Genomic DNA, 27,605 nt, shown 5'->3' with positions numbered 1-27,605 from the left:
ATAAAACTATACAAAGCTACTACAACTAATAGCTAGTAAATGAATTACATGAAGAATCCTTCAAAGCATCACAAGTCAACACACATGTCGTTATACAATAATGAAACAACCTCAACCCGGTTGTGTTACTTCGTAGCAAGCAGGCATGCACAAAAGTTGCAACTAGAACATCACATGACATTAAGGCCATACCATTCACATCATATCTCGCAAAAACCAAGTTAGGCAGACATGATTTCTACATATACCTCACAAGATTTCATGTATCGTATCTATGTAAAATTTCACTAAAAGTCTCATGCAATTGATCAAATCAACCCAAAAGTTGAGACCTTCATCATGAAGAAGATTACACTCATGGTATCAATCTGTTACGTCAATCTGCAGATTGTGTATGCAATTAGCCCCGATGGTGATTCCAACTTGTAGGGGCAAGTTGTAGACAAAACAGAGAAGGACAAATCGATCCCTTCAACCATGTACGATGCAATATACTTCAAAAATTACAGATATGTTGTATCGATCTATTGATTGTGTACGCGATTAGCCCCGATGGTGATTCTAGCCGGTAGGGACAAGTTGCGCACATAACAGAGTCATGACGAACTGAACGCAATCTACTTCAACCCCTTACAACCAATTGATCTAATCAAACCGTGCATCAAGTAAATCCATCTCATGAACCTAGATCTAGACCAAAACTATGCAAGATGGCTCTAATACCACTGTAAGAAAATGTGCTAGACACATCTACCACATCACCTAGGAAACTTGCAAGTAAGATATCATGGATCGGTACCACTAGACACGCAGCACAACAAAAGATGAGTTGGAGCAGTGATCCAACGTAAGCGCACGTCGATAGAGAGGAAGTAGCCGATCATGATCGTCTCCTCCTTCGCACTTTGTTAGTGCAGTAGTCGCAACTGCGCGTCCACATAGTCCACACGTACGGGGAAGCAACGTCGTGTGCCAGTGTGCTAGCACAGCGCTCGCAGCGAGGGTCTCATGACTAGGTATGATGAAAGCGATAGCTAGGGTTTGCACGTGTGGTGGGATGACATAACCCTAGCTACCTTCACATGTATTTATAGAGCATGTTAATGGGTTGCAGCCTATTAAACCTCTAATCCCAGTTGAACCCTAATTAGAATTGTGTAAGATTGCCTCTCGGGCATATTTCTACATGTAGTAGCCAATAGAAAAAACCAACATGTTCACACAATCTATCATACATTTGTTTCGACATCTATTATTTTTGGATCATGTAGCTTGTCCTGATTTTGAGAAGGTATACCTAGAATTATTATAACAACCTTGTTCTATTGTTTGTGTTTTTGAAAGATATGAATGAACAAAACAAATGAAAAAGGGAGGATTTATACAAGTGTTTCAGTTCAAACGTGCTTCTCGGTATATATCCCCTCAACTCTTCCCCTAACTCTCAAATCCTATAAAAAGGGACAAATTAAAACCGTAACTTTCAGTGCAAAGAAAATACAAGATAAACAAGAACAAAAGGGATTTACATTCCCCTCTCGCTACCCCATTTCCCCTCCCATCTATATAAACTCTCAAGTACCTTTAAGAGCTGCTGTTAGGTTCATTATGAGCTCAATTGTTGATGAAAATCCCACCCCAATCTGCATAAAATCAAAATTAATGGTCAAACTTTTGAATACCATAAAAAATTATGAGCAATCATCTTCTGATACTTGAAGTGTATACGATCCATCAGGCTCTCAACGATAACCATACACTAATTAACTATTGTGTGGACATTTCCAATCTAAACAACACCTCAGTGGTCATTCACAAAAAAACACACCACATGCACGACGATTAAACTTGAGAGAGAGAATGCATTGCCTTTGCAGTGATGGTGATGTTGAGGCACGATTCAGTGAACGGTAGAACACTGGTGTTTATCATGGCGAGGCCCTGATTCTCAAGCTCGGAGATGATCATCACTAGCACTCCTCTTCTCTCCTTGCAGCATATTTTCAATAGGACGGTGTCGCCATGAACGCTTGCATCAACTGTCGGGTTGAACCCACCCGCACCAAAGGCACTCCCGCTGGAGCATAAGGCGTCAGTATCAGTTGATATATGACACTCGCTCTCAAAGTCAGTGGGCGCATACGTTCTCTTTTCCCTTCGCCCCTCCAGGGCCTTCACCTTCTCCTCGAGATGCTTCACATACTCAATGGTGCTCCCTAGTAGAGAGATCTTATCTGTCTGAAAAGTCATCAAGTCGTTAAAACTTGTCAGTGAATATCATATATTAAACATAAAGTTTGCTCATACTGTAATAAGTAAGTTCTATTATAATTTGAGCCACCAAGTCCCAAACCTGGGTCCATGTTTCAAAGTTACATGTGCATCATCGTCCATTGATACATGATAGGCTTGGCTAGTGATTGAGTATTTGCTAGTCTCAAAGTATGGATTATTTTCTTTAATCATAAAATACCTTTTCCATCCGCAATACCCAACTTCCAATTAAGAACCTATTTAGATTCATTATGATTATAATAAACATTTAAAATAATTTGATTGTGATTAAAATAGATAGATTATAGAATGAATATTATCATCAAAGATCATATTCCAACAATCTTATAAAAGCACATGATACCTAGAATCTGCATATTATGGATCATGAAAAGTCCAAGTTGTCCCTACCTTATATAAAGTGGCACCAAACTAAATGACATTATGGGCTAGTTTGGATCGGCGCGCCGGCGGCCACGCCGCGCCACACCTGTGGCGCTCAAAACGAGCGCCACACTGGTGGCGTGGGAAGTGTGGCGGGCGGCGGCGGCTTAGGCGGCCATCCAAACATCCCCTATATCTACTTGCAGTTTAATATTCCACAATAATGCATCATGCGAATCAAGGATCTAGGTACTATGGTTATTACAACGTAAAGTTCATATAGTAATAATAATCATATACATAATGTAGAATATAATAATATAATTATGATCCAAAATTAAAGGCCCTAAGCAATTCGATATTTTTGTTATACATCCAAATGCTTTCTAACAACTATTAGTAGGTGGACTATACAGACTATAGTTGCTAAGTTGTCGGTTCAATCTTCTATGTCACCGTAGTTGTTACTGTCGAAAAATATACAAAATATGTATCCAAACTACAAAAATAGGTATACTAGCTCATGCATTCACAAATAAATGCTACGGAAGACTTGTAAATCTTGTGGTGCAAGTAGTGTTACGTTTATGGAACAATCAAGACCAAGAATGAGTATATTTCTTATCATGGTGGCAATATATAAGAGTCGAGCAACAATAATGAAATTGGCATGAGAACAACAAAACTAACAACAGAAGGTGGGCTTGGCCTATATAGAAACATGGGAATGGAACCTAGAAGCAAATCCCGGACCTTGGCCTATGGTTGCGAACCACTAGCTTCCATTCCCAATATGAGAAGAAAGAAGCAGGAGGGACAAAATAGCTAGGATGTGAATATGATGAGGAAGAAGGATCTGTGTACACCATTGTTGCTGCGAGCTATGTACTAGAGCATTAGCGAGGCGGCCGAGCAAGGTGATGAGCATGGACGGTGAAGCTTCATAGTCTTCTTTGAGTGAGCGCACACAAGAGGCGACGAGGAGCGCTGTGTCATGCCATCGCTCACTGTGTCATCGAGATCTCTGAAATCTCTAGGCGCTAGCTAATTAGCTCGGTGACTCTATCTCTTGAGAACTTGTTTGTTTTGCTCTCAATCATAGTCTCTTGAGGACTTGTTCGTTTTGCTCTCAATTCATATGGATTAGGTGAATTCGGTGAGTTTAAATCTCAATCAAGTTAAAAGCTTTCATATTTATTTCAATCATACCCAATCTATATGTGATAAGAATAATCGAACATGCCTTGCATGGAGCACCGTAAGGACTAGTTTGGAAACCTAAATCCCTTGAGATCCCCTCATTTCTCATGTCTCATGGGGTGAGTAATTTCTGGGAGTAACTTTTGAATAAGCAATTTAGTTATATGTGGTGAAGGGTTTTCTCTCCCACGGTAGCCTCTTTCTCCCAAACTAGTCACAAGGGAGCCTATGCGTAGAGTTATAATTCGGTTCCTGCACAGTCAACAGGAGGGTGCACCGCGATGGCCTCGCGAGGTGGTGTTGCAGGTAGCCGGTCGTGGTCTGGGCTGGTCATGCGCTAGGTTAGCAGCTAGTAGTTTGTCGTGTGGTGGAGCCTATGTTAGTGATGGAGGAAACGAGGACGACACATGCATGCAACGTTCATGCATGACACGAGCAATAGACAGTCTTGTCGATACTGAGGTTGTAGTTGTAGCGGCCGAGTTGAGGGAGCAGACGTTGGCAGAGGCGGAAAGATGGCATGGACAAGGTCACAAGGGCATCTATATTAATGGCATGTTTGGATCCTTGTGGTAAATAGTTTGTCCACTAATCTTAGTATCTTGGTCTCCAAATAAGTTGGCTAATAAATTGGCTAATTGTTAGTCGGAGAGCAGACAAACTGTTTGCCATTAGTCATTTAACCTTGCTAATAGGTGTTAATAGATCCTATAAAGAGAAAAAGATATCTATTAGCCAAGACTCCAAACATGCGTTGTCTAATTGTTCCTAGCTAACTCTTTGCCGACTACTTATTAGACTGGCAAACAATTAGCCAGGAGGATCCAAACAAGGCCAAAAATGTTTTCTAGCTAGTGGCTATTGTTAGGCTATGGCAGGGCAGCGCCTTGCATTAGAGCTTAGAGGTGCCCGGAAAGTCCGCAACAATGTGTCACTTGGTGGAATAGAACCTCAAGACATCGATCATGGTAATGGACTCTAAATTTTATATTATAAAATTTAAGAATCCGATCGGATTAAGATCAGACTCTATTTTTAATTATATTTTAACTAAAATTAATTAAGAGTTCAAACAAATTGTGAAGAGACATTTGAATCGTCATTTCTTACCACCCTTAATCATGAGAGACTTTACTTGCAAGTCTCACTGCGTTGCAGCTAGCTTCACTGAAACAACACATGTCTGTTGGAGACAATTTTTGAATGGCTGTAGAATTGTAAATAGATGCACAATTCAATGGATTAATAAAGTAATCTCTAACTAGGCCGCTAAATAGACCTTTTGAAATTTGACTTAAGTACTGTAGATGTGTAATGCTTATATATTTGTACCAATCCATATAGATAGTAAATATTAATATATATTCCTTTTAAAAAATAGGCACGTATTCTACAGGATAAACAGAAACGTCTATCGATCCATTTAATTTGTTTTGGCTTTTAGGGCCGTCGATAAAATTAACAAATTTATGTTGCCCACTGCTTAGCTGACAAAAATTAGACCTAACTATCGTCGGCCCACTACACTGCACCACCTGTGTCGTGTTGTAGCCCCATCTCCGCCACACTATGCCGGCCTATCCCTACGTCACTGTTGTGTGCCCCACCTCCACTCCCCCCTGCCCATCGTGCCACATCGTGCAATCCCGCTCCCGTCGCGAGGCCCCCTCCCCCATCGTCGCGTCGCCGGGGTGCCCCACCCAACTATGTCGACTCACCCCGCAGCTGTGAGCCCACACACCACCCTTGCCACATGCAGCCCTCCCACGATAGTGGCGCCTGCGTCGCACCCACCCACCTCGTAGTCGTGGCACCCCCTGCATCACCACTGTCTCGATCACTTGTGTCGCCCATATCGCACCCCGCCCTCTCATGGCATGCCATTGTGCGCCACCACCTGCTCTTCCCTACCATAGTGTTGTTGCCCCATGTTCAACCCACCATCGATAATGTAACATATGCTCTACACTCTTTATGTTACGTGCATATAGATGTTTAATCCTTGTCGTCCATCCAACGTCACCAAACATAGTATTCTTGCTCGATGAAGTCTAAACTTGGTCAACTCAAACTAAATTTTCTCAATTGGCCTCTTGCTTGATGAATTCTAGGAAAACCTACTCAAACTAGCCACATATAGTATTCTTGTTTGATGAAGTCTAAACTTGGTCAATTGAAACAAAGTTCTCAATTGATCTTTTACTTGATGAGTTCTAGAAAATTCCACTAAAACTTGCGAAACATAGAGTACTATTTTTAAATTTGGCTAATTGTAACTAAGTTTTGATATTTGTTTTCCTGCTTGATGCATTCTATCAAAACTTACTCAAACTAGTAAAATTCAGTATGTTGCATGTAAACTTGACTGATTCAAACTGAGTTTACTCATTTGACCTCATTTGTACAATACACACACGGATCCTGGCAAAAGGCAGATTTATCATACTCCACATTCATATATACTAGCACTTTAAGAGGAGGTGTGTTTAGCTGGTGCTTGTTATATTTGTAAATTTTCGATCTTTCCATGTCAATATCTAATTGTTGCTAACACACATTTTGGTCTGTGTAGCCGGACTCGGGAAACTACGGCTTCAGTTGTAAATGTAATTGTTGACGCCTTTTCGGAGCGCCAAATACTCAAGAAGAACCGGCGGCGGTGCTCTCTGCACAGGGGCGGACGGTCCGCGCGCGGGGCCGGACGGTCCGCGGCCTGGTGCGAGGCGCGGTGGTACTCTCTGCGCAGGGGCGGACTGTCCGCGGCCTGGGGCCGGACGGTCCGCGACCTAGTGCGCGGCTAGGGCTTCTCTGCCTGACGGCCGGACGGTCCGCGCCCTGGGGGCCGGACGGTCCGCGCGTACGCAGAGGCGGCGGAAGTCGCCGGCGGCGCCTGGATCTCGCTCCTGGGAGGGACCCCGTCGGGGAGGAGAGATCCTAGGTGGTGTCTAGGCTCGGGCCGGCCGACCTAGACTCCTCTAATCGACGTAGAGTCGAGGAGAGGCGAAGAATTTGGGGATTGGGAGGCTAAACCTAAACTAGACTAGAACTACTCCTAGGATAAAATGCGAATAAAAGTTGTATTGATTCGATTGTTGATGATTACAAATCGGCCGTAGACCTCTCTATTTATAGAGGAGGGGGGCTGGACCCTTTACACAACTGATTCCGAGCTAATCCCGCGAATATAGCTAACAACCGTAGCACAAAACTCGGAACCCTAATCTGTTCTGCGCACGCGCGGACCGTCCGGCCCACAGGCGCGGACCGTCCGGACCGCGGACCGTCCGGCCTCAGGGCCGGACTGTCCGCCGGCTCAAAACCGGTTCGAACATATGCCCCCTGCCTTTTGGTGGAGCTGAGCGAACCAAAAGCAACTAACTCGATGTGATCACATCGGTTTTCTTAGGCATCTTGCCACATACTAGGATGGTACTGTTTGAGGAAACGCCCATTCAAAGCCTTAGGTAAATCCTTGCCTTGTAATGTTTGTAGTAAATAAGCGTTACCAAACATCACCTGTTTCACTTTATAAGGACCCTCCCAGCTTGGCGACCATTTCCCGAACTTTCGGTCTTTATTCCTTAGAGGCAGAATGGTCTTCCACACCAAGTCTCCTACTTGGAATGATTTTGCTTTGACCTTCTTGTTGTAGGCCCTAGCTACCATGATCTTGTCCTTTTCTATTGCTCCCAAAGCTATCATCCTCTTGTCGGTCACCTCATCAATATTATCCATCATTGAATTATAATAATCAGTAGTAGTTAGATCATTTTGTCTAGCAAACCTGACAGCATTCAAACTTATTTCCACAGGTAACACTGCTTCCTGCCCATAGACAAGCTCAAAAGGAGATACTTTAGTAGCACTATGCTTAGATATTCTATGAGCCCATAAAGCTTCAGACAAAATCTTATGCCAATGTCTAGGATTATCAGATACCTTTTTCTTTATCAAATTAATCAACGTCCTATTACTAGACTCGGCCTGTCCATTGGCCTGAGCATAATATGGAGACGAATTAAGCAGCTTAATTCTGTATAATTCAGCAAATTCACGTACCTCCTTTGACATAAAAGAAGTACCTTGATCTGTAGTCAAGGTCTGGGGAATGCCGAATCTATGAATAATATGCTCAGTTATGAACTCAATTACCTCCTTGTGCGTCATGTTCTTTAGAGCAACGGCTTCAGTCCATTTGGTGAAATAGTCAGTGGCAACTAACACAAACCGATGCCCCTTTGATGATGAAGGATGAATTTCTCCAATAAAGTCTAATCCCCATCCTCTAAATGGCCAAGGCTTGATGATAGGATGTAATTCGGCTGCAGGGACCAACTGTAGGTCGCCGAATTTTTGACACACTTGGCACCCCTTGTAGTACTTGAAACAATCAGTTGTCATACTAGGCCAATAAAAACCAGACCTTCGCAACAACCACTTCATCTTTGGAGCTGATTGATGGGTACCACAAATCCCTTCATGTACTTCGGCCATGGCTAATATAGCATCATCTGGGCCCAAGCACTTAAGCAGGACATCATTAACCGTTCGGCGGTAAAGTTCATCACTCATCAAAACATACTTGAAAGCTGTTCGCCGAGTGTTCTTATCTGTCCTGATATTGGGATTTTGCAAATAATTAAGTATAGGTGTCCTCCAATCACTTGTATCGGCTTCATTGTCAGCCGAATCGATTAAGAGAACCTTTCTGGTAACCTCGGACGGTCCGGCATCAACACGCAGACGGTCCGCGACCTGGGAATTTGGCTCTGCACTGGTTATCAGATTTTCAGTTTTGTGAAATTTCCCTCTCTTTATCCGATAACCCGATGCATCTTGTGCCAAGTTGTTAGCTCTATGATTCTCAACTCTAGAGATATGCTGAATACTGAATTCATCAAAAGAATGGATTATGCTCCAACATTTCTCAAGATAACTATTTAGAGTACCATCAAGACATTGATATTCTTCTAACACTTGTTGGACAACCAGCTGAGAATCACCAAATACCTTCACATGTTTTACTCCCATACCATTTAACAGTTCTAAACCGAATAGGAGGGCCTCATATTCAGCTTGATTATTAGTGCAATACGTTTCCAATCGGCTAGAGAAGTCAAAGGAGACATTACTTGGTGAAACAAGCACAATGCCAATTCCTTGCCCTTCATTGCAAACCGATCCATCAAAATATAAAGTCCAAGGAGTAATAGTGAGGTATGATATGTCTAGTTCATGAATATCATTAACCCGATGTTCTACAATAAAATCTGCTATGACTTGGCCTTTCATAGATTTCAATGGTTCATAAGCCAAGTCATATTCTATGAGTGCATAAGCCCACTTACCAATTCTACCACTCATAATTGGGTTATGCAACATGTACTTGATTACATCGACTTGACCAGAAACAGTGCAACGACTAGACAGTAAATAACATCTACATTTGGTGCATGCATAAAACAAGCATAAGCATAACTTTTCAATAAAAGTGTACCTTGTTTCAGCATCCACCAACCTTCGGCTTAGATATGTCACCACATGCTCCTTCCCCTCAGTTTCTTGTGTCAGAACAGCCCCAATAACCTTGTCTTCAGCTGCAATGTATAATCTGAATGGTGCTCCTACTTGTGGTGCTTTTAACACGGGAGCCGAAGACAAGTATTTTTTAATGAGATCAAATGCTTTCTGCTGCTCTGCCCCCCAAGTGAATTCAGCATCATTCTTAAGCCGAAGGATAGGGGTGAAGGCATCGATCTTCCCGGCTAAGTTAGAAATAAACCTTCGTAAATAATTCACCTTGCCAAGAAACCTCTGCACTTCGACCTTACACGTCGGAGGCCCCACATTCCGAATAGACTTGATTCGGTCAGGGTCTATTTCTATACCATGTTCATGGATGACAAATCCTAAAAACTTACCAGCCGACACTCCAAAAGCACATTTACGTGGGTTCATTTTTAAACCATACCAACGCATTTTATCAAAGGCTTTGCGCAAATCAGCTATATGAGAACTAAACTCAGCCGATTTGACTACAATATCATCAATGTAGACTTCCACAGTGTTTCCTAACAACTCATGGAAGATCAGATTCATAGCCCTCTGATAAGTAGCACCAGCATTTTTAAGACCGAATGTCATGACAACCCATTCAAATAAACCAATGAAGCCTGGACATATAAAGGCCATTTTAGACGCATCTTCTTCGGCCATGAAAATCTGATTATATCCGGCATTACCATCAAGGAAGCTAATAATCCTATTTCCTGATGCATTATTGATTAATGTATCGGCTATGGGCATGGGATATTCATCCTTAGGAGTTGCTTTATTTAAATTACGAAAATCAATGCATACTCTAAGCTTACCTGACTCCTTCTTCTCCACCGGCACAATATTGGAGACCCACTCTGCGTATCTGCAAGGTCTAATAAAATTAGCTTCTAGCAGCCGGTGGATTTCGTCCTTGATTCGTGGGAGAAGATCTGGACGAAATGATCTAGCTTTCTGCTTGAAAGGTCTGAAACCAGGCTTAATAGGCAGCCGATGTTCGACAATTTCTCGGCTTAGTCCAGGCATTTCAGTGTAATTCCAAGCAAAACAATCTGAATATTCCTTCAATAGACCGATCATCTCATTTCTAGAATCGGTCTCCAGGGTCTTGTTTACAAAAGTCGGCCTTGGAGTTTTACCATCTCCTATGTCAATCTCCTCCAAAGGATCGGCCGATGTAAACCCCTGTCCTAGTTTATCAAGATCTCTGAATTCCTCTATCATGTCTCCCACAGAGGAATCAGATGATCTTTGCGTGATGGCGGACTTTCCGGTCTCGGGGACCGGATCATCCGTAATACTGTCTTTTCGCTGTGGTAGATGTTCGGCCTTAAAGTCCGAACTCTTTTGTGAAAGACCATACCATCCGGCCTTGGCGGCCGAACTGTCCGTGACCAAAGACTCATGAACTTTGTGTGTATTCATCATTTAACTTTATTTAGGATTTAGCCGATTCTCCATCGGCTCTAGCATTACAGGAATGAAACCTTTCTTATCTATACTTATGAATTGATAATCAGAAAAGTCTACTCCTGTGAGACATGTAGCAGTCTCGTAAGTCCAGAGTACAGGGGCATCAGCCACAGCGATGCAGGCCGATACATCAGCATGTACTTGTTCTATGTCATCGCCTACCCATTGTATCAGCATTTGATGTAATGTAGAAGGTATACATTGATTGGCGTGAATCCAATCTCTTCCTAAGATTAAACTGTAATTTCCTTCTACATCAGCGACGAAGAATGCAGCAGCAAGGGTCTTAGTCCCGATGGTTAATTCAACGGACGTGACTCCCCTGGCTTTGATCGAACTATCAGTTCCAACACCGCTGAGGGTCATGTTGGTCTTGACAAGTTCGTCATCTTGTTTACCTAATTTTCTGTATAATGAATAAGGCATTAGATTTACAGCCGCCCCTCCATCTACCAACATCTTAGCAATCGGTATCCCATCAATGTGGCCGCGCACGAAGAGCGGCTTTAAATGATTTACCGATTCTTTTGGTTTAGTAAAGGCGGCTTCTTTAGGACCAAAATCAAACTGGGCAACAACAGGTTCATCGTCGCCGATGATAGTACAATCGGCAGAAAATGTAATAATATTTACATCCATACCTGGGTGTTCTGGAGAAGCCTCGTAGTCGATCAGGTCTTCTCCCAGCAGGTCGTCCTCTTCCATTGATGTTGTCGTGTCGTTGGAGGCTTCCTGGTGAATGGCGGATGGTCCGCGTGGGGTGGCCGGACGGTCCGCGCCTGGTGCAGGTTGTCCAGAGACTTCCTGGTGAACGGCGGACGGTCCGCGCGTAGGGGCCGGACGGTCCGCGCTTGGTGCAGATTGACTTTCTATTTCTGTGGTCGTTTGTTTTTTCTCAACGGTCTTCGGTCTCCATTTCTTTTGCGGTGGCGGGTATAATGGATGTGTGTCATTAAATGTCTTTTCCGCCTCTTTCTCCTGGCTCTCCTTTGCTCTTAGGCGCTGTAATTTTCTCTTTTGGGATCGTGTCAATCCCGCTGGGCACCATCGAGGCATGGAGTATTTTGGATCGGTTGTTTTGATGGTAGCCGTATCCTTTTCGGTTGTGTTGGCCGATTCGCCGAAAATCATCGGCCCTTTATTATCTTCTTGTATGACAACATCTGCAGTGCCTATTTTGATGATGTCCTTTTTTTGTTGCAGGCATATGCCCCCCTGCCGGATTGGTCGGCCTAGGAGGCCGAGTAGTCCGGCAATCTTGTTGGGCCTGTGCCTGGTAACCAGATTCAGCATCGCTCAATCGGTCTTGCACTGGCGGCGCCAACCTATCAAAAACGGATGTTTGGGGTGCCCCCCAGGCGGGGTACTGTGGCATCCCAAATGGATATGGTGGCATGCCCCACATTTGATTTGGGACATATGGTGGAGGTAAGTATGTGTATGGATATGGCATAGATGGATAAGGGGGTGGAGGGGTCCATGTCGGCATGTTAGGTCTCAATTGTACAATAGGACCTTTCATTTCTTCCGATTGGTGAAGTGGTCCAATCGGCCTGACCTGACGTTGCTCATGAATGGGTGAGCGGGGTCGCTTCGGTGGCCGGTCACTGGGGCCGGCCTTCTTTTTCACATATTTAGACAACAATTGATCGAAAGTCGGGCCAGGCTTGATCAACCGACCAGCTGCTTTAAATGTATTTGTTTTCCACGTACCTATCTCTGGTCGTCGTGGTTTGAAGGTACGTGGTCGCTGCGAGTCCTGAGCATGGCCGGACCGTCCGCCAGAGTCGCCCGGACCGTCCGGGGAAGCGTCGGACCGTCCGCGTCGGGACGGCGGACTGTCCGTGATGCGCACCACGGGTTCCCGCAACTGTCTCCCTGTCTGCGCTTGCCCCCCAGTGTTAGAGGCTGTGATGGTCACCTTCAGTGTCTCCCCTCCATCGGGAGTCTTCTCGGCCACCACCTTCCTGCAAGCAACTTTACAATCTCCATCGGCCCTTTTAGCATTGCCGATGATTGTTTCCTTGCCTTTGCCTTTATCGGCTGTATTTGGCCGAACCAAGACTTTCTTGCCCTCGAAGTCAATCATGTTCATCGGAAAGGGCTCTGTATCCACCTGCATTTCCTGAAATTTCAATCGTCCTTCGTTAATGGCCGATTGAATCTGTCGCCGAAATACATTGCAATCATTAGTGGCATGAGAAAATGAGTTATGCCACTTGCAGTACGCACGACGTTTTAGCTCGTCGGCGGGTGGAACAGTGTGATTTATTTTAATATTGCCATTTTTAAGTAACTCATCAAATATTTTATCACATTTACCAACATTAAATGTAAACTTTACCTCCTCTTGTCGTTTCTTTTGAACCGGCTGTAAGGAAGCACAAGCCGAAGATTTGGCCTGCTTTGGCCAAACCATTTCAGCAGCGTACACTTCTGCTGATTCGTCATCTGAGCTACTTTGGTCGCATTCTACTATGTGTACGTTGTGACGCATTGTTTTAGCAGTTTCTTTGCTCCGGCTTTCGCAAGCCAAAGCTCTCTGGTGTAACTGTGCTAGTGTAAAAAATTGGATGCCTTCTAATCTTTCTTTTAAATAATATCGCAGACCATTAAAGGCTAATCCTACTAGCTGTTTCTCTGCTAAATGAATTTGAAAGCATCGGTTTCTTGTATCTCGGAATCTCCGGATGTAATCATTAACCGATTCATCTTTTGTCTGTCGCAACGACGCTAAATCTACCAAATCCAACTCATAGTCACCGGAGAAAAAATGATCATGAAATTTTTGTTCTAAATCCCCCCATGATGAAATGGAATTAGGAGGTAAAGTAGCGTACCATGCAAACGCAGTTCCTGTTAAAGATAATGAAAATAAACGTACGCGAAATGCCTCTGTGTCGGCCAACTCTCCTAATTGTGCTAAAAATTGGCCTATGTGTTCACGTGTGTTCTTTCCTTGATCACCCGAAAATTTTGTGAATTCGGGTATCCTGGTTCCCTGTGGGTATGGGTGGTGATCAAATCGGCTGTCATAAGGTTTCCGATATGATTGCCCCCCAGGGACCATGCTTACTCCGAGCTTATCTCGGAACGCCCCGGCTATTTCTTCCCTCACTATATCAATGGCAGCCGGTGCAAGACCACCGGCTCTCTGGTCAAACATAGGTGGAGTTGGTTGTATATTAGTATGTTGTCGTTCCCCCTATTGGTATGAGCTACGTGGTGCATTTCCATTTGCCATATATGGTTCATAGGTTTGATCGTTTCTTTCCGGCCTTCTAGGTGGGGCCGAAAAGCTTTCCTGGGCTCTGGATCCTGAATTAATGGGCTGGTGCATTGCATAGTGTGATGGGAAGTGTTGCTGGGGCGGGCGAGGATTCAAGTAATAATCCTCCTCAAAAGACTCATGTGCGGACTGTCCGGTCATTGGCCCGGACCGTCCTTGATTATGTGCGGCCCGTCCGTCGTTGCATGCGGACGGTCCGCCTGGGTAGTTTAGATTCTGTGTTGTGTGTGGTGGTTCGGGCGCATATCTAGGTAACTCATTAAAAATCGGCCCGACTGTTGTTGGTCCGGACGGTCCGCGCTCACGTGCGGACGGTCCGGTCATGCGCAAATCGGCTGATTTGCTGCCGATTTGCGGTTGCTCAGGGTATGTGTCCATCGGCATCCCATAAAGGGGTTGTGACTGGTCGTGCCAACCTGTAGCCGATGTGTTACGCGTGTTACCTCCTAACTCAACCTCGTGCGACGGAAAATATGTGATACTAGATTTATCAAATGCACGCACTAGTCTCTTAAGATCGCTTTGCATACCCCCTATGATGTTCTGCATTTGTTCACGCTGATCTTCTACATAATTTCTAAGAGAGTGCAGATCGTTGGTATTACTTACATTGGGGATATCTGGCGTGGGTTGGAGCGAAGCCGGATCCGTCGCCCGATGTCGGACGACCTTGTTGTTCCTGTCCACTTTGAAGTTGGCCAAGAACTTTGTTTTCGCCTCCTGGATCATCCGCTCCTTGTGTTCCTCGAACTGGAGCTGCTCGTCAGCCGGCAAGGTTTCCCAAGTCGGCTCTATGATGTTGCTTGGAGAAATATCAGAGCTTTCCCTTGAACCGGCCATTGAGGGCCGATTTGATGAGCTTAGGTGTTTTTTCCCCAGCGGAGTCGCCAAAAAGTATGTTGACGCCTTTTCGGAGCGCCAAATACTCAAGAAGAACCGGCGGCGGTGCTCTCTGCACAGGGGCGGACGGTCCGCGCGCGGGGCCGGACGGTCCGCGGCCTGGTGCGAGGCGCGGTGGTACTCTCTGCGCAGGGGCGGACTGTCCGCGGCCTGGGGCCGGACGGTCCGCAGCCTAGTGCGCGGCTAGGGCTTCTCTGCCTGACGGCCGGACGGTCCGCGCCCTGGCGGCCGGACGGTCCGCGCGTACGCAGAGGCGGCGGAAGTCGCCGGCGGCGCCTGGATCTCGCTCCTGGGAGGGACCCCGTCGGGGAGGAGAGATCCTAGGTGGTGTCTAGGCTCGGGCCGGCCGACCTAGACTCCTCTAATCGACGTAGAGTCGAGGAGAGGCGAAGAATTTGGGGATTGGGAGGCTAAACCTAAACTAGACTAGAACTACTCCTAGGATAAAATGCGAATAAAAGTTGTATTGATTTGATTGTTGATGATTACAAATCGGCCGTAGACCTCTCTATTTATAGAGGAGGGGCTGGACCCTTTACACAACTGATTCCGAGCTAATCCCGCGAATATAGCTAACAACCGTAGCACAAAACTCGGAACCCTAATCTGTTCTGCGCACGCGCGGACCGTCCGGCCCACAGGCGCGGACCGTCCGGACCGCGGACCGTCCGGCCTCAGGGCCGGACTGTCCGCCGGCTCAAAACCGGTTCGAACAGTAATCTCCGGTGACCCTTCTAGAGGTAGTAGCAAAAACTCCAATAATCCGAATGTGGTGGCATTTGAAGATTCTATTTTATGTAATCTGTATGACTTTATGTCATGGCTATAGTTCATACGGGACATTTCTGAGATATATGTGACTGGTAAAACATTTGAACTATAGGTATTTATGTGGTTGTTGTACGAGTTAGGAATGAAATGATACTTCAACAGACAACTTATGTCAGCCGGACCCGGACCCAAAATGCGGCGGCCAAATCTACACTGCAGCAATGGACCTTGGACGCACTGCCGTCCTGCTCACAGGCACCTCCTCACGCACTCGCGCTCCACCACAAGCTGCCGCTAGCCGGAGCCGCCGGATGACATCGTCGTGCGATGTTTCTATTCGACTGCGTGCCACCCTCTCCGGTGGCTAATTTTAGGTCTATTCCCACGCATCTATCGCCGCCTCTCATGTGATACTTCAGTTTCGATTTATATGAAATGAATTATCCTTTCGCAATCTATATATTTAAGGTATCATGGGAGCTCAGTCGGAGAATCCACTCATATCACAGATCCAATCCCGATTCCCGACAGCATGTTTGGATTAGAGCACGACCAGGCAAGATATATGCATTACCTTGGTGAGGTCGGGGACGATGGTGGCCAGCGTCACGAACTGCTGCTGCATCTTCTCGCGCCGCTTGCGCTCGGCGATGACATGCTCCTGCGTGTTCCAGTGCGTCCGGCTCCGCCTATCCGGCGGCATCTGCTGCACCGCTTCAACGCCGGCTTCCGTCCAATCACCTCCTGAGAAGTTGAGCGTGCTAGGAGGCTGCCCGCCGAAGGAGAGGATGCGATTGCTCGATGATGACGGCTGCCCTGGCTCATTCTTGGCCGGCCGGAACGGCAGCCGAGGTGGTACTGCCGGGTCCCCAAAGCCCGGGAAATTGGAGGTGTGGTGAAGACGAGGAAGGAAGGGGCTAGAGGACGTAGGCGGCGCTACCGGTGGTGGTGGTGTGTAGTACTGCTGCTGCTCGGGCAGCCGCTCAGCGAAATGGTGATGTTGCTGTTGCATCCCGGCATGATCTTCTTCTTGCTGCCTGTACATGTATGCTAGCTCGTCCTCAGGGTCCTGAAAGGGCCGCCATTGCAAGAACCAAGGATTAGATCGAAGCACTCAAGCTAGTTTTCAGGTCTCGTGCTAGTTCTTAGCAGTCTTACCGGATGCAAATGCCGCCATTTGTTGAGTTCATCCATCACCCCGATAGATCTTCCAAATCACTAAGAAGGGAGAAGAGCAAGAACTACGGATCAGCAAAAAGAAACTAGCAATATTCAAAAGAACTCCTTTTACGAGATAAAAAAAACTGAACACACCTCTGTTTTTTCCCTTCTGTTAATATGACTTGCTTCCTCCTCCAAGTTCCCAGTGATGCTTTTATACAGTTCCTCCTCCAAGCTCCTCCAAGTTCCAAACTTCTTGAAGACTCTTTCTCTCCTGGTGATGCTTTTATACAGGCCTGGTGGTGTGAATTACCCTTTACTGTTCTGAAGAAGGCGTTCACGTGCTCCTTGCGTTCCTCAGAAAAGGCAACGACTTGCTACGCTAGCAACACTTTGCACGATTGCATGGTTGGATCTGCACACGCGTTCCTTTTTTTCTTTTTTTTTCTTGCCAACGCGTTTTATTCCTCTATCTGCTTTTGTTGACATGCATCACTGCTCTGATCCGCCAGGATCTCGCATTATCTTCTTTTTGCTAAGAAAATAAGTGATGTATATGCTGCGCCAAGTTGGTATAAACAAGTCTTTGGCCATGTATAGCTCAGCGGAGCCTGTCACAAGATTCAGTAGGTTGGGCGACAGTGACACTCTGCTAGGAACTATTGAGGTGTTTGAGGTGTTTGGTTTGATGAATCACTCTATCCAAAATGAAGTGGTGTATATCTCAACGTAACTGATTGTTTGATGTAGTCTATCTCTATCTCCCTCAACTCGAAATTAATTACTGTACTTGATAGTTAAAGCGTAGTTTGTAACAAATAGCTTTCACGAACATGCATTTAGCTTTGTTGAACCATATTGTGAGCCACAGTAGGTACCCTGCGATGGTGACAGTTTTGTAAGGATGTGTGTAGCATCGGTTGTTGGAGGCGAGTGAAATTTCTGAACTTTAATTAGTTTACGTCCAATATATTGCACTAGTGTCGCCAACTGTTTAGTTAGGATATCCATGCATGTGATAATGGCGTACGGTTTTTATGCTGAACCTGCAAGTTTTAGGCTGCAGATCGAAGCAAATCCCAAGAAAGGGGATTCAAATCAAAAGTACAAATAGCGATTGCTCAAGAGCCAACTGCCTCCTGAGTCCAATCCGAAGAAAATCTGAAGAAAAGCATAAAGGAAAAACAAAAGAGTCCATTGTTTGTCTTCGTCCTGCGGATGAGGCTCACACTGGCTAATTGATTAATTATATATTATGTTGTCGCATTGTACTAGCTATAGCAGATGCAAGTGCTACACAAATAATAACATAAAAAATAAGGCTGTGTGCATAGGCATATGGCCAAAAGCTCACAAATCTGATCCAAGCGTTGCCACCTTCTCATGTGGAGAGGGTGGAGCAAACAAAGTAAACTATATATATAGGACCTAGGGAGTGTTTGAATGCAATATAGCTAATAGTTAGTTGACTAAAGGGGTGTTTGGTTTATAGGGACTAAACTTTAGTCCCTCCACTTTATTTCATTTTAGTTCATAAATTGATAAATAGGGAAACTAAAATAGAGTTTTAGTTTCTATATTTAGTAATTTTGGGACTAAAATAGAATAAAATGGAGGGACTAAAAATTAGTCCCTAGAAACCAAACACCCCCTAAGGCCATGTTTGGTTTCTAGGGACTAATTTTTAGTCCCTACATTTTATTCCACTTTAGTTACAAAGTAATCAAATATAGAAACTAAAACTCTATTTTAGTTTCTATATTTGTCAATTTATATACTAAAATGGAATAAAATGAAGGGACTAAACATTAGTCTCTAGAAACCAAACACCCCTTAAAAATTGCTAGTAGAGTTAGCTAGCTAACAAATAGATAGCTAACTATTAACTAATTTACTAAAAATAGGTAATAGTTGAACTATTAGCTAAAGTGTTTGGATGTCTCCAACTAATTTTAGTCACTAACTATTAGCTCTAGTGCATTCAAACACCCCCTTAATAGAATAACTTCACCTAATCAAGCAATTACTTCGCTTTAAGGCTGGATCTAATTAGGGGCGGACCATCGTTGGGGTGAGAGGGTCTCGGTCATATGCTCATTTCTAGTAGTACAATCTGGATTTTTATTATAATTAGGCGTTTGGATCCGGAATTGAAATTCACTTAATAAAGTAACCTATTTAGCTTAAAATTTGACTTTCCACCACTTTCCAAAGTTCACATATAAGTCTATCTCAAAATCATTGAGTGGAGGATGGGAAATGATTTTATGTATTAGTAGAATTTGTTTGTATTCTTTAATTTATAGGACGCTCTTCGACTCCCTCCCTTATAGTAAAAATGTTGCATATAAATATTTCCGATATCTTGCTAATAATAGTATACATATATATTTTGCATAAAACTGAATTAGCTTAATTGGTATATGTCTTACTATTATTAGAATGGATTTCAATTCCAATGAACCAAACTAGACGTAAGATTTTTTCCTCGGTTCAGACCTTCTTTGGATTGAGGGAAATTTTCTCGTTTCCTATGTTTTCTAAAGGAGACCTTAACTCAAATGTCTCTATTATGATATTTTGATATTTTGGTGGTCGTCCTTATATGTATATCCTCACTTCTATTTTTTCCTAGATCCACCCCTGATCTAACCTCGATAAATAGCGGTCACTAGTACTGACATGACCAACCTTGCTCTAACATGAGCATACAGGCGGTTGATACCAACCACGCCGACTCTAACACCGGTCGATTAAGACAGTCGATCGGTAGATTTGGTGACCAGTCGGTACAACCACATTGGAACCAGCGTCAGTCATTACTGATCAACGATATCAGCTGGCGTGTTGAATGGTTCGGTCAATACAGACCGATCGATTTGACGTGACCAACCTTGATTGATTCATGGTATCAATCTGAACTAGTTGGTACCGGTCGACTTTAGCAACATAGTGCATTCTGATTGGTCCACATAGCTAGCTATTTATAACCATTTAAAGTCTAAAATTCCAAAAAAATGGGATCTGGCCTACAAATAGAGGGGTGCTTTGATTCATTCACACTTCCGGTATCCATTTAGCTACTACCACGTCATATTTCACTGCTCACACTCCCTTTTTTACTCCATGAAACCACTTTCACCATGTATTTCTCAGACTCCAATGTTGAGATGACCGAACACTAGGTATTCTATAAGCGCATAAAAATATGATGGATACGAAAATGAAGCTTGCCTCCAAGTCTTCAAGAATAGAAAAGAGAAGGAAGCAATATCAAAGCTACATCGACCAAGATCGTAAAGTTGCTCACAACCAACCGATGCAAGACTTATTCAATGACCCATGCATCTACCCTTCTCTTTATTTTCGTTGAAGATATCACATACGGAAGAATCTCTTTTTCAAAATCTTGGAGAGGTTGGATGAGCATTTCCTCTATTTTACACTTAGACGCGTTGCACTCAACTACAATAGTTCCCCTCCCGACCAAAAATGCATCATGTTCTCCGCATATTCATCTACGGTAACATTGCTAACTCCATTGATGAGTATATCTAAATAGGGAAAAGCTCGACCTTAGAGTACCTTGAATATTTATGTAGAGGTGTCATTTCATGTTTTGGTGAGAACTATAGTCATCATCCATTGTTGACGATCTTAGATGTTTTTAGAAGACGAGAAGAGGGGATTTCCTTGTATGATAGGAAATATAGATTATATGCATTAAAAGTGGAGGAAATATCATGTTAGATGAAAAGAGTAGTTTACTATAGAGACATTGGATCCCTGACCATTATGCTCAAGGTAGTTGCCTCATATAATTTATGGATTTGGCATTCCTTGTTTTAGGATAGCAGCGTCGAACAACCACAACAACATGCTAAATCAATCAGCATTGTTCGCTGACGTGTTCAAGGGAGAAACACCAAATGTGAACTTCCGGTTAATAGATATGACTATAACCAAGGGTACTACCTCGCTAATGGCATCTACTCCCGATGGCTAGTATTTATGAAGGCCATTTCTCTCTCATGTACTCTGAAGCAGCAGACGTTTGTTGTGTGCCAGGAGGGCGTGCATAAGGATGCAAAGAGCATTTGGTGTCTTAAGACTCACTTCTATAGTCTCGCTAGTCTAGGTCATTACTCTATTCCCACCAAGCACTCGGTGTGATCATATGTGTATGTATCATTCTGCACAACATGTTCATTGAGGATGAGCATATGATGTGAACGACTACGACATACACTACACGACGGTTCACTTACAGCGACCTACGGTTGGTTGCTAAAACGGCCTTCAGCGACCTACGGTTGGTCGCTAAAAACTTTTAGCGACCCATAAGGATGGTCGCTGTAAGTGCCGTCGCTAAAGGCTTTAGCGACCGACATCTTTTTAGCGACCGACCGTCCGTTGCTAATATTGTATATTTAGCGACCAACCGTGGGTTGCTGTACTATAGATTTAGCAACCAACCGTAAGTCGTCATACTATACATTTAGCAACCAACAGAAAGTCGTCCTTTTTACAGTTGTTATTAATAAAAATATACATTTAATTAAGCACCACAAATCACAGATTTTTATACACAAATCATAAAGACATACACAGTTAATCAGTATACCACAGTCATAGATCCATCACATAAACACAAAAGCACCACAATTATATATTCACAAAAGCATCACAATTATAATATCATTCACAACTAGATCATTTACTAATATCATTCACAATTATAAAGCCCACAACTACATCACTAATGTTTCATATCACTCCAGCTATTGTTCAAAAGCCCACAACTACATCACTCTAGCTACTCCAGAGCTGATCAGTCACAAAAGCAAGACATGTGAAATTTATGTAGAAGACTTCGCAAACTGTCCATCTTCAACTGGTACTGCTATCGTTGCTTCCATATCATCCGAGCATCAATATCATCCTAGCATCAAGATTAAAACTTAGTCTAGCGTAACATAAGTCGAAAATGAAGGGAAAAAGGTAAATATGTACTTACAATAGCTTTCTAAACAGTTTCACTAAATCTTTTTCTTGATGTAATGCATCTGCTTTAAAAAAACAATTGCACTTGGTTATAATTTTCTTGTCGCTGAAAAGATATCAAATATATTTAGTGAGCATGTAGATCAAAACATAAGCTATAGGTTGGTTTAGAAATAATTGGGAAAACTTATAAGACATATAAAAAACTCAATAAATATCATGTAATATTTTAGAGATGCTAACTTAAATGTAATATTTTAGAGATGCTAACTCAATAAATACCCCAGCTGGCCAGAGGGAGAGTGTTTATACCAGAAGCATTTGTGCGAGCAGGCTTCTTAGCAGCGGCCAAGCTGATGACCGGGTCCAGCACGGCCTTGTCAGTACTGACAGCAGCAGCTGCAGAGGGTTGAGGCAAAACAACGTTCTGTACCACTGGGCTGCCCTTGCTGGCCAGCTGCATCAGATCCTTTGCCTTGTCGGCGGGGAAATCGTCAAATACCAGCACCTTCCCGCCATAGAAGATTGTGAGCTGCTTAGGCTTCTCTTTATCTCCTTGCTCCTCCCTGACAAATATTACAGAGAAGAACACTAAGGAACAGTGCATGTAGTAGGCTACTTCAGCTTAGCCAATCAATTATCCACTCTGTTTTTTTTTTCCTGTTAATAATCCTTGGCAGTTAATGATAAACATTAGGTACAATCTCTGAGCATGTTGGTTGCTTTGCCTGATAAAAGGAAACAGTGTTACCTTGCAGAACACGGTGTTTTAGCAAAGGCGGTAACTTCTTAAGATTACAAAGATACAGCTTTGACCAAGGAATACCAACACAGACTGAACAGCAAGGGATGCTTTAGCTTTACACATACGTAATAACATGCTCTGTCATTTGCCATCCGGCTCAACTAGATTTTATACCACATGTTCCACTTCCACCTATAAACACTCATTAAACTCAGATCTCTATGTTACAAAGTCAAATTGCTTGGCCTTTTGTCCAGGAGACATAAGACAGCTAGCTAGGCTTGAGTTCTGCTGTGCTACTACGTAACAACTGTTGCGCAAACCAAAATCGAAATGGATTTAGATGATGTGAAGCAGCAGTGGTACGCACCTAGGGGCAGCAGCATCCTTGATGCTGAACCCGACGCTCTGCGGGAACAGCTCCATGGTCTCCTTCCTCCTTTCGACCTCCTCGCCCTCCGCTCCGGAGAGCAAGTTAGTTGTCGCCGGCGTCCTCTGCTGCTCGACCTCGCCTGAGAACGGGAACCCAAAAAAAACATCCGGATAAGGGACCGCAAAATTCGAAGCCCGAAAACGTGGTTTCAAACCGGATAACAAAGGCCCCGCCCAGATCTCACACCAGCACAACACGCTCCCCACTAGAAACGAAACTGGCTGGGGCTGCTCCACCTGCCACCCAACTGCTGCACTGTCTGGAGATCCACCGCCTCACTGCTGCACTACCTGCAGGATCTTCTCCACCGCTGCTGCTGGAATGAGAGAAAAAGGGGTCAGGATCCACTGCCTGTTCTTGATAGTCCGTGGCCACACAGCCAAATTGCGCAAGAGGGAGGAGGGGCCGGCGCCGCATTGGGTTTGTGCGCTCTGGTTGCGCAAGAGGGAGAAGGAGTGGCGGTGGCTTGGGAGAGGGAGCAGGGTAGTGGCGGCTAGGGTTGGGGGCATGGCCGGTTTCATGGGACCTGGTGGGCCGGCTAGGGGCATGGCCGGTTTCATGGGACCTGGTGGGCCGGCTAGGTTAGGTTAGGTTAGTTTTTTTATTTCTTTTCTAATTCCTTTCTAATTTCAAAATATAATTTAAATAACCACAAAATTTATAACAATTAACCCAAAACTATTTATAAATAAAATATTTATTTTTGGGACTAATAATTATATTATTAATTTACTAGGATTTTTATTTAATAAGAAATATTTGTTAAATATCTAAAAAATCAATTATAAGCAATAAAAAATCATTCCAAAGGTAAATAAATAACAAGCACTTTTTTAAAAAAATTGATTACCATAAATATCATTATTAACTAAATGTATTATTTTTATTTAATGATTTTTATAGTGTTACACCTGGGCAGCAGCTTCTGGGATGAAGACGAGAAGGCGGTTGTTTATAAACCTTTGTCTCCCTAGAAAACCATTCACTTGTGATCCATGATTTATCCATACTCTTTATGTAGGATTTGAAACGACTTTCAACTCGAATCTAATATCATATAAGCACAAAGAACATAGTTGCATACTATAGTCATGTCCATACATAAACAAACCAGGAAATAAACATACAAGCAATATAAAAAAGAAATAAATCACCACGCAATTTAGTGATCAATGTTTACTTGTTTTAATTAATTTTTAGTCACTAACATCTACAGATACGTTCAAGCTATAAGATTTGATAGTGATCCTTGCTCTATAGCAACTCACCGCTAGTCCCCGACGACATCTATAGCGACCAACCATAAGTTGTTAAATTTCTAGACTTTTAGCGACCAACCGACCGTTGCTACAAATGGATTTAGCGACTGACCGTCGGTCCCTAACCTTTAGCAACCAACAGTTGGTACCTAATAAGGGTCGCTAAAGATCAACCGTCGTGTAGTGATAGTTAAGTCCTTTGTTGTAGCACCAACCATCACCCTAGAAGCACCCATATTCTTCGCAACCATCTTCAATATGAGGCCATAATTCTTACATGTCCGATTTATTACAAACTACAAAGTAATTTAATAAAGCATATTTAGAACCTGCACCATGGCAATTAGATTTTATTTACAAATTTTATAATTTTTTAGCTTCATAAATTACAAAATTTTAATTTTTTTATGGATTATATAATTTTATTTGCTTAGTTATGCCATTGGATATATTTCATTTTAATAAAAAATGTGTTTCTTGTAAACTAAAAGTCAATAAAAGAAGAGCATATGTGACACTAAAGTGACTATAAATTAACATTAAAGGTTGTGCACTAGAACGCTGCGGTAAATAATGAATGGCGAGAATCAATAATAGAGTCGTTAATGGGATTAATATTTGATGTAGCACGACATGGCAAAGGGTTGGAACGAGCCTAATTATCGTCACGGCGTGTTATGATATGGTATATATCCTTGAAACTAGTAATTAAAAGATATATGATATTTTGATTCAGTTATATAATACTTTGATTTTGACACCTAGCTACAACATCAGTAACATCGTTCTCACGTTGAAGCGATAGTAATGTAGTAATGTAGTGGGAGAAAGAAGGAACGAGAGATGCATGATATTTCAGATCCAGCGATCATACGAAATCTTTGGGGTGCTTGTTCCGCTCAACTCAAGTTTCGTAATATCAAATCAATTGTTTGAATAATAATTATGAATATTAAATATAGTCTAATTATAAAACTAATTATACAAATGAAGACTAAAAGACAAGATAAATTTGTTGAACCTAATTAAACCTATATTGAATACTTATAATTAATATTTAAACATTTAATATGACACACTAGTGAGGAAACCAAATACTGCCGACAAATTATGGCCGACTTGAGGACCTACAAGTTTGCCTACCACACCTACCTCTGATAAATTTGTACCTTGCTCTTTTTTTAAGTGAAGTTACTGTAGTGAGGACCTACAGTATTTTATTATTTCTAAGTCAAAGAGGGCAGATTACAGTAAAAAAACAAGAAAGTAAACAATGATTACGGTATCTTTTGTTGTTTCTTTAAAGTTCCTCTCTATTTTCACTCATTTTATTTAAACTTCCCCTAATCTTTCTATTAGAGCTTGTTTGGTTAGGAGGGAATCCATTGAGAGAAAAAATATATTTTTCTTTCAATACCCTTCTAAGCAGGGGTCACTTCTAACTGAACAAGGTTTAATTAGGTTTATTTGGTTATATGAGGATTGAAAAAGATTGAGTAATATATGATCCCTTGCTAGTCAAAGACGACTAGGGTTAAAATTGGCCCGTGATTTTTCTGCACCTCAATGAATGGGCAGCGCTCTCCCCTTTTCAAAATAGGAATAAAAATGAAAAAAAAGTAAAAATAGCCACGTGATAGTTAGCTTGCTTCGAGGAACACCATAATCGAGCTCTTAGTTTGGCTAACTTTAAAAAACTGAAATTTCAGACTTGCTGGCACTGTTTCCGAGCAGGATTAGTTAAAATTGTCACCACCGACGATTCCAATGCTGAATATAAAAGTAATATGCAAAATTTTGCTTAGATTGAACGGCTTTCTTTACCGGTAAACTGCACATCTCCCAACGTCACATGCCCTAATCAGTAATTAGCCATTTGATAAACAGTGTAGGCCGGCGAACACGGCCAACTTGACCATTTAAAACTAGAACTTAGGACTTCGTGTTTCTATTGTTTGTGATGATGTTTTAGACAAGGGAAATTAACGAAGGCCTGTAATAACTTGTGTTTCATTTTTTTTTCTTTTCCTAGCAGCTTGCAATCATGTATAGAAAGATTTATTAAATTGGTGGAACAGGTCATTAGGTGCTCAATAAAATCGTGGAGTTGAAATTTTAAGCCTTTGGGAGAGATTTAGATAAGTTATTTGTTTATTATTTAAATTAAAAATATTTTAAAACTTTTTAAAATAATATTATAAACTACACCTCCAAGCTAGAGCTAGAACAAATGTTGGGAAGATATCCTCACATCATCAGCACCTAGAACAATTCAAAACTTTGTAGATGTAAAAAAAATTTAAACAAAGTGAGGGTTCTTAAATTTACTCCAAAAGATGAATCTAAGTGCTAACGTGGAATCTACCCAAAGTGTTTGGCAGGGATGATCCTCGATGGTCCTAGCATGTATCCATCCAACCAAATTTATCCTAAAATTGTTGGGACACAAAATCTGTCAAAATAGAGAACAAAATGGGAAGGGGGAGTGAAGACCCAAATCCAAAATCAAAGTAAGCACATGTGCCACAAAGTTTAGAGGTAAGGTTGATTTGATTCACTCCTACAGAGGTCAAGCACTTTTCTGGAGTTACACCAGTGATAGGATTACACTAGATCAAGATTTCATCTATGCATCTCATTCGATAGAAGAAAGCTTGGTAGAGAGAAAATCTAAATTGAAAGAAGGAAAAAATGAAATGATCGAGAGATAGAACTGGTTTGATAAGACTCACCTTATTTATTGGACTACTACACATTTTCAACTTGCCCCTAGATAATTAAAGCCAAACCACTTAACCCTAGAGGTATTATATGGTCCAACTCAAAATATGTAGATTTGACAGTTATGAGCTCTTCATGACTTTGCTTCACATCGACAGAAGCTTTGTGATGACATCGCGTGTTGCCATCGAAAACCCCTTGTGAGGTGGGTTTGAATCCTAAACCATTAAACCCCTTGTGAGTAGCATATCGGATATGCTCCTTCCATTTTCTCTACACATGCTACTACTAGCCCTTGACCGCCTAATCACCAAGTCTTCCAACACCTCAACTTCACTTGGTAAACACATTCTACTCATCCATGTACTCTTGCACTAGTCGATGTGCCTAGGTGTTTGTCACCATCGATCCTAGTCTATCTGAATGACCTTCACC

The 27,605-nt window shown here is 42.7% G+C and overlaps 2 protein-coding genes across 3 annotated transcripts; both read right to left on the bottom strand.

The window, feature by feature from the left end:
* Positions 1-1,216: 1,216 nt before the first annotated feature.
* On the bottom strand, positions 1,217-17,432 carry LOC103644524 (transcription factor bHLH18). 2 transcript variants are annotated; one of them, XM_020545754.1, is made up of 7 exons: positions 17,162-17,432; positions 17,006-17,065; positions 16,422-16,916; positions 2,144-2,238; positions 1,870-2,077; positions 1,583-1,643; positions 1,217-1,451 (listed from the first exon to the last, which is right to left on the bottom strand). In XM_020545754.1, the coding sequence occupies exons 2-7, from the start codon at positions 17,039-17,041 to the stop codon at positions 1,438-1,440; spliced, it is 909 nt and encodes a 302-aa protein (XP_020401343.1). In that variant the 5' UTR covers positions 17,042-17,065; positions 17,162-17,432; the 3' UTR covers positions 1,217-1,437. The 2 variants fall into 2 exon arrangements, with proteins under 2 accessions (XP_020401343.1, XP_020401340.1); XM_020545751.1 differs by having other exon boundaries at positions 1,870-2,238; positions 17,162-17,431.
* Positions 17,433-21,706: 4,274 nt separating this feature from the next.
* LOC100275133 (uncharacterized) lies at positions 21,707-23,678 on the bottom strand. The gene is made up of 5 exons (NM_001149302.1): positions 23,481-23,678; positions 23,128-23,269; positions 22,325-22,578; positions 22,026-22,074; positions 21,707-21,950 (listed from the first exon to the last, which is right to left on the bottom strand). The coding sequence occupies exons 1-5, from the start codon at positions 23,605-23,607 to the stop codon at positions 21,929-21,931; spliced, it is 594 nt and encodes a 197-aa protein (NP_001142774.1). The 5' UTR covers positions 23,608-23,678; the 3' UTR covers positions 21,707-21,928.
* Positions 23,679-27,605: the final 3,927 nt, after the last annotated feature.

The sequence above is a fragment of the Zea mays genome, chromosome 1 (genome assembly GCF_902167145.1).
Source record: "Zea mays cultivar B73 chromosome 1, Zm-B73-REFERENCE-NAM-5.0, whole genome shotgun sequence".
Taxonomy (NCBI): Eukaryota; Viridiplantae; Streptophyta; class Magnoliopsida; order Poales; family Poaceae; genus Zea; species Zea mays.
Note: the sequence above shows the minus strand (reverse complement) of the source record. Positions and strands in the feature narration are given on the sequence as shown.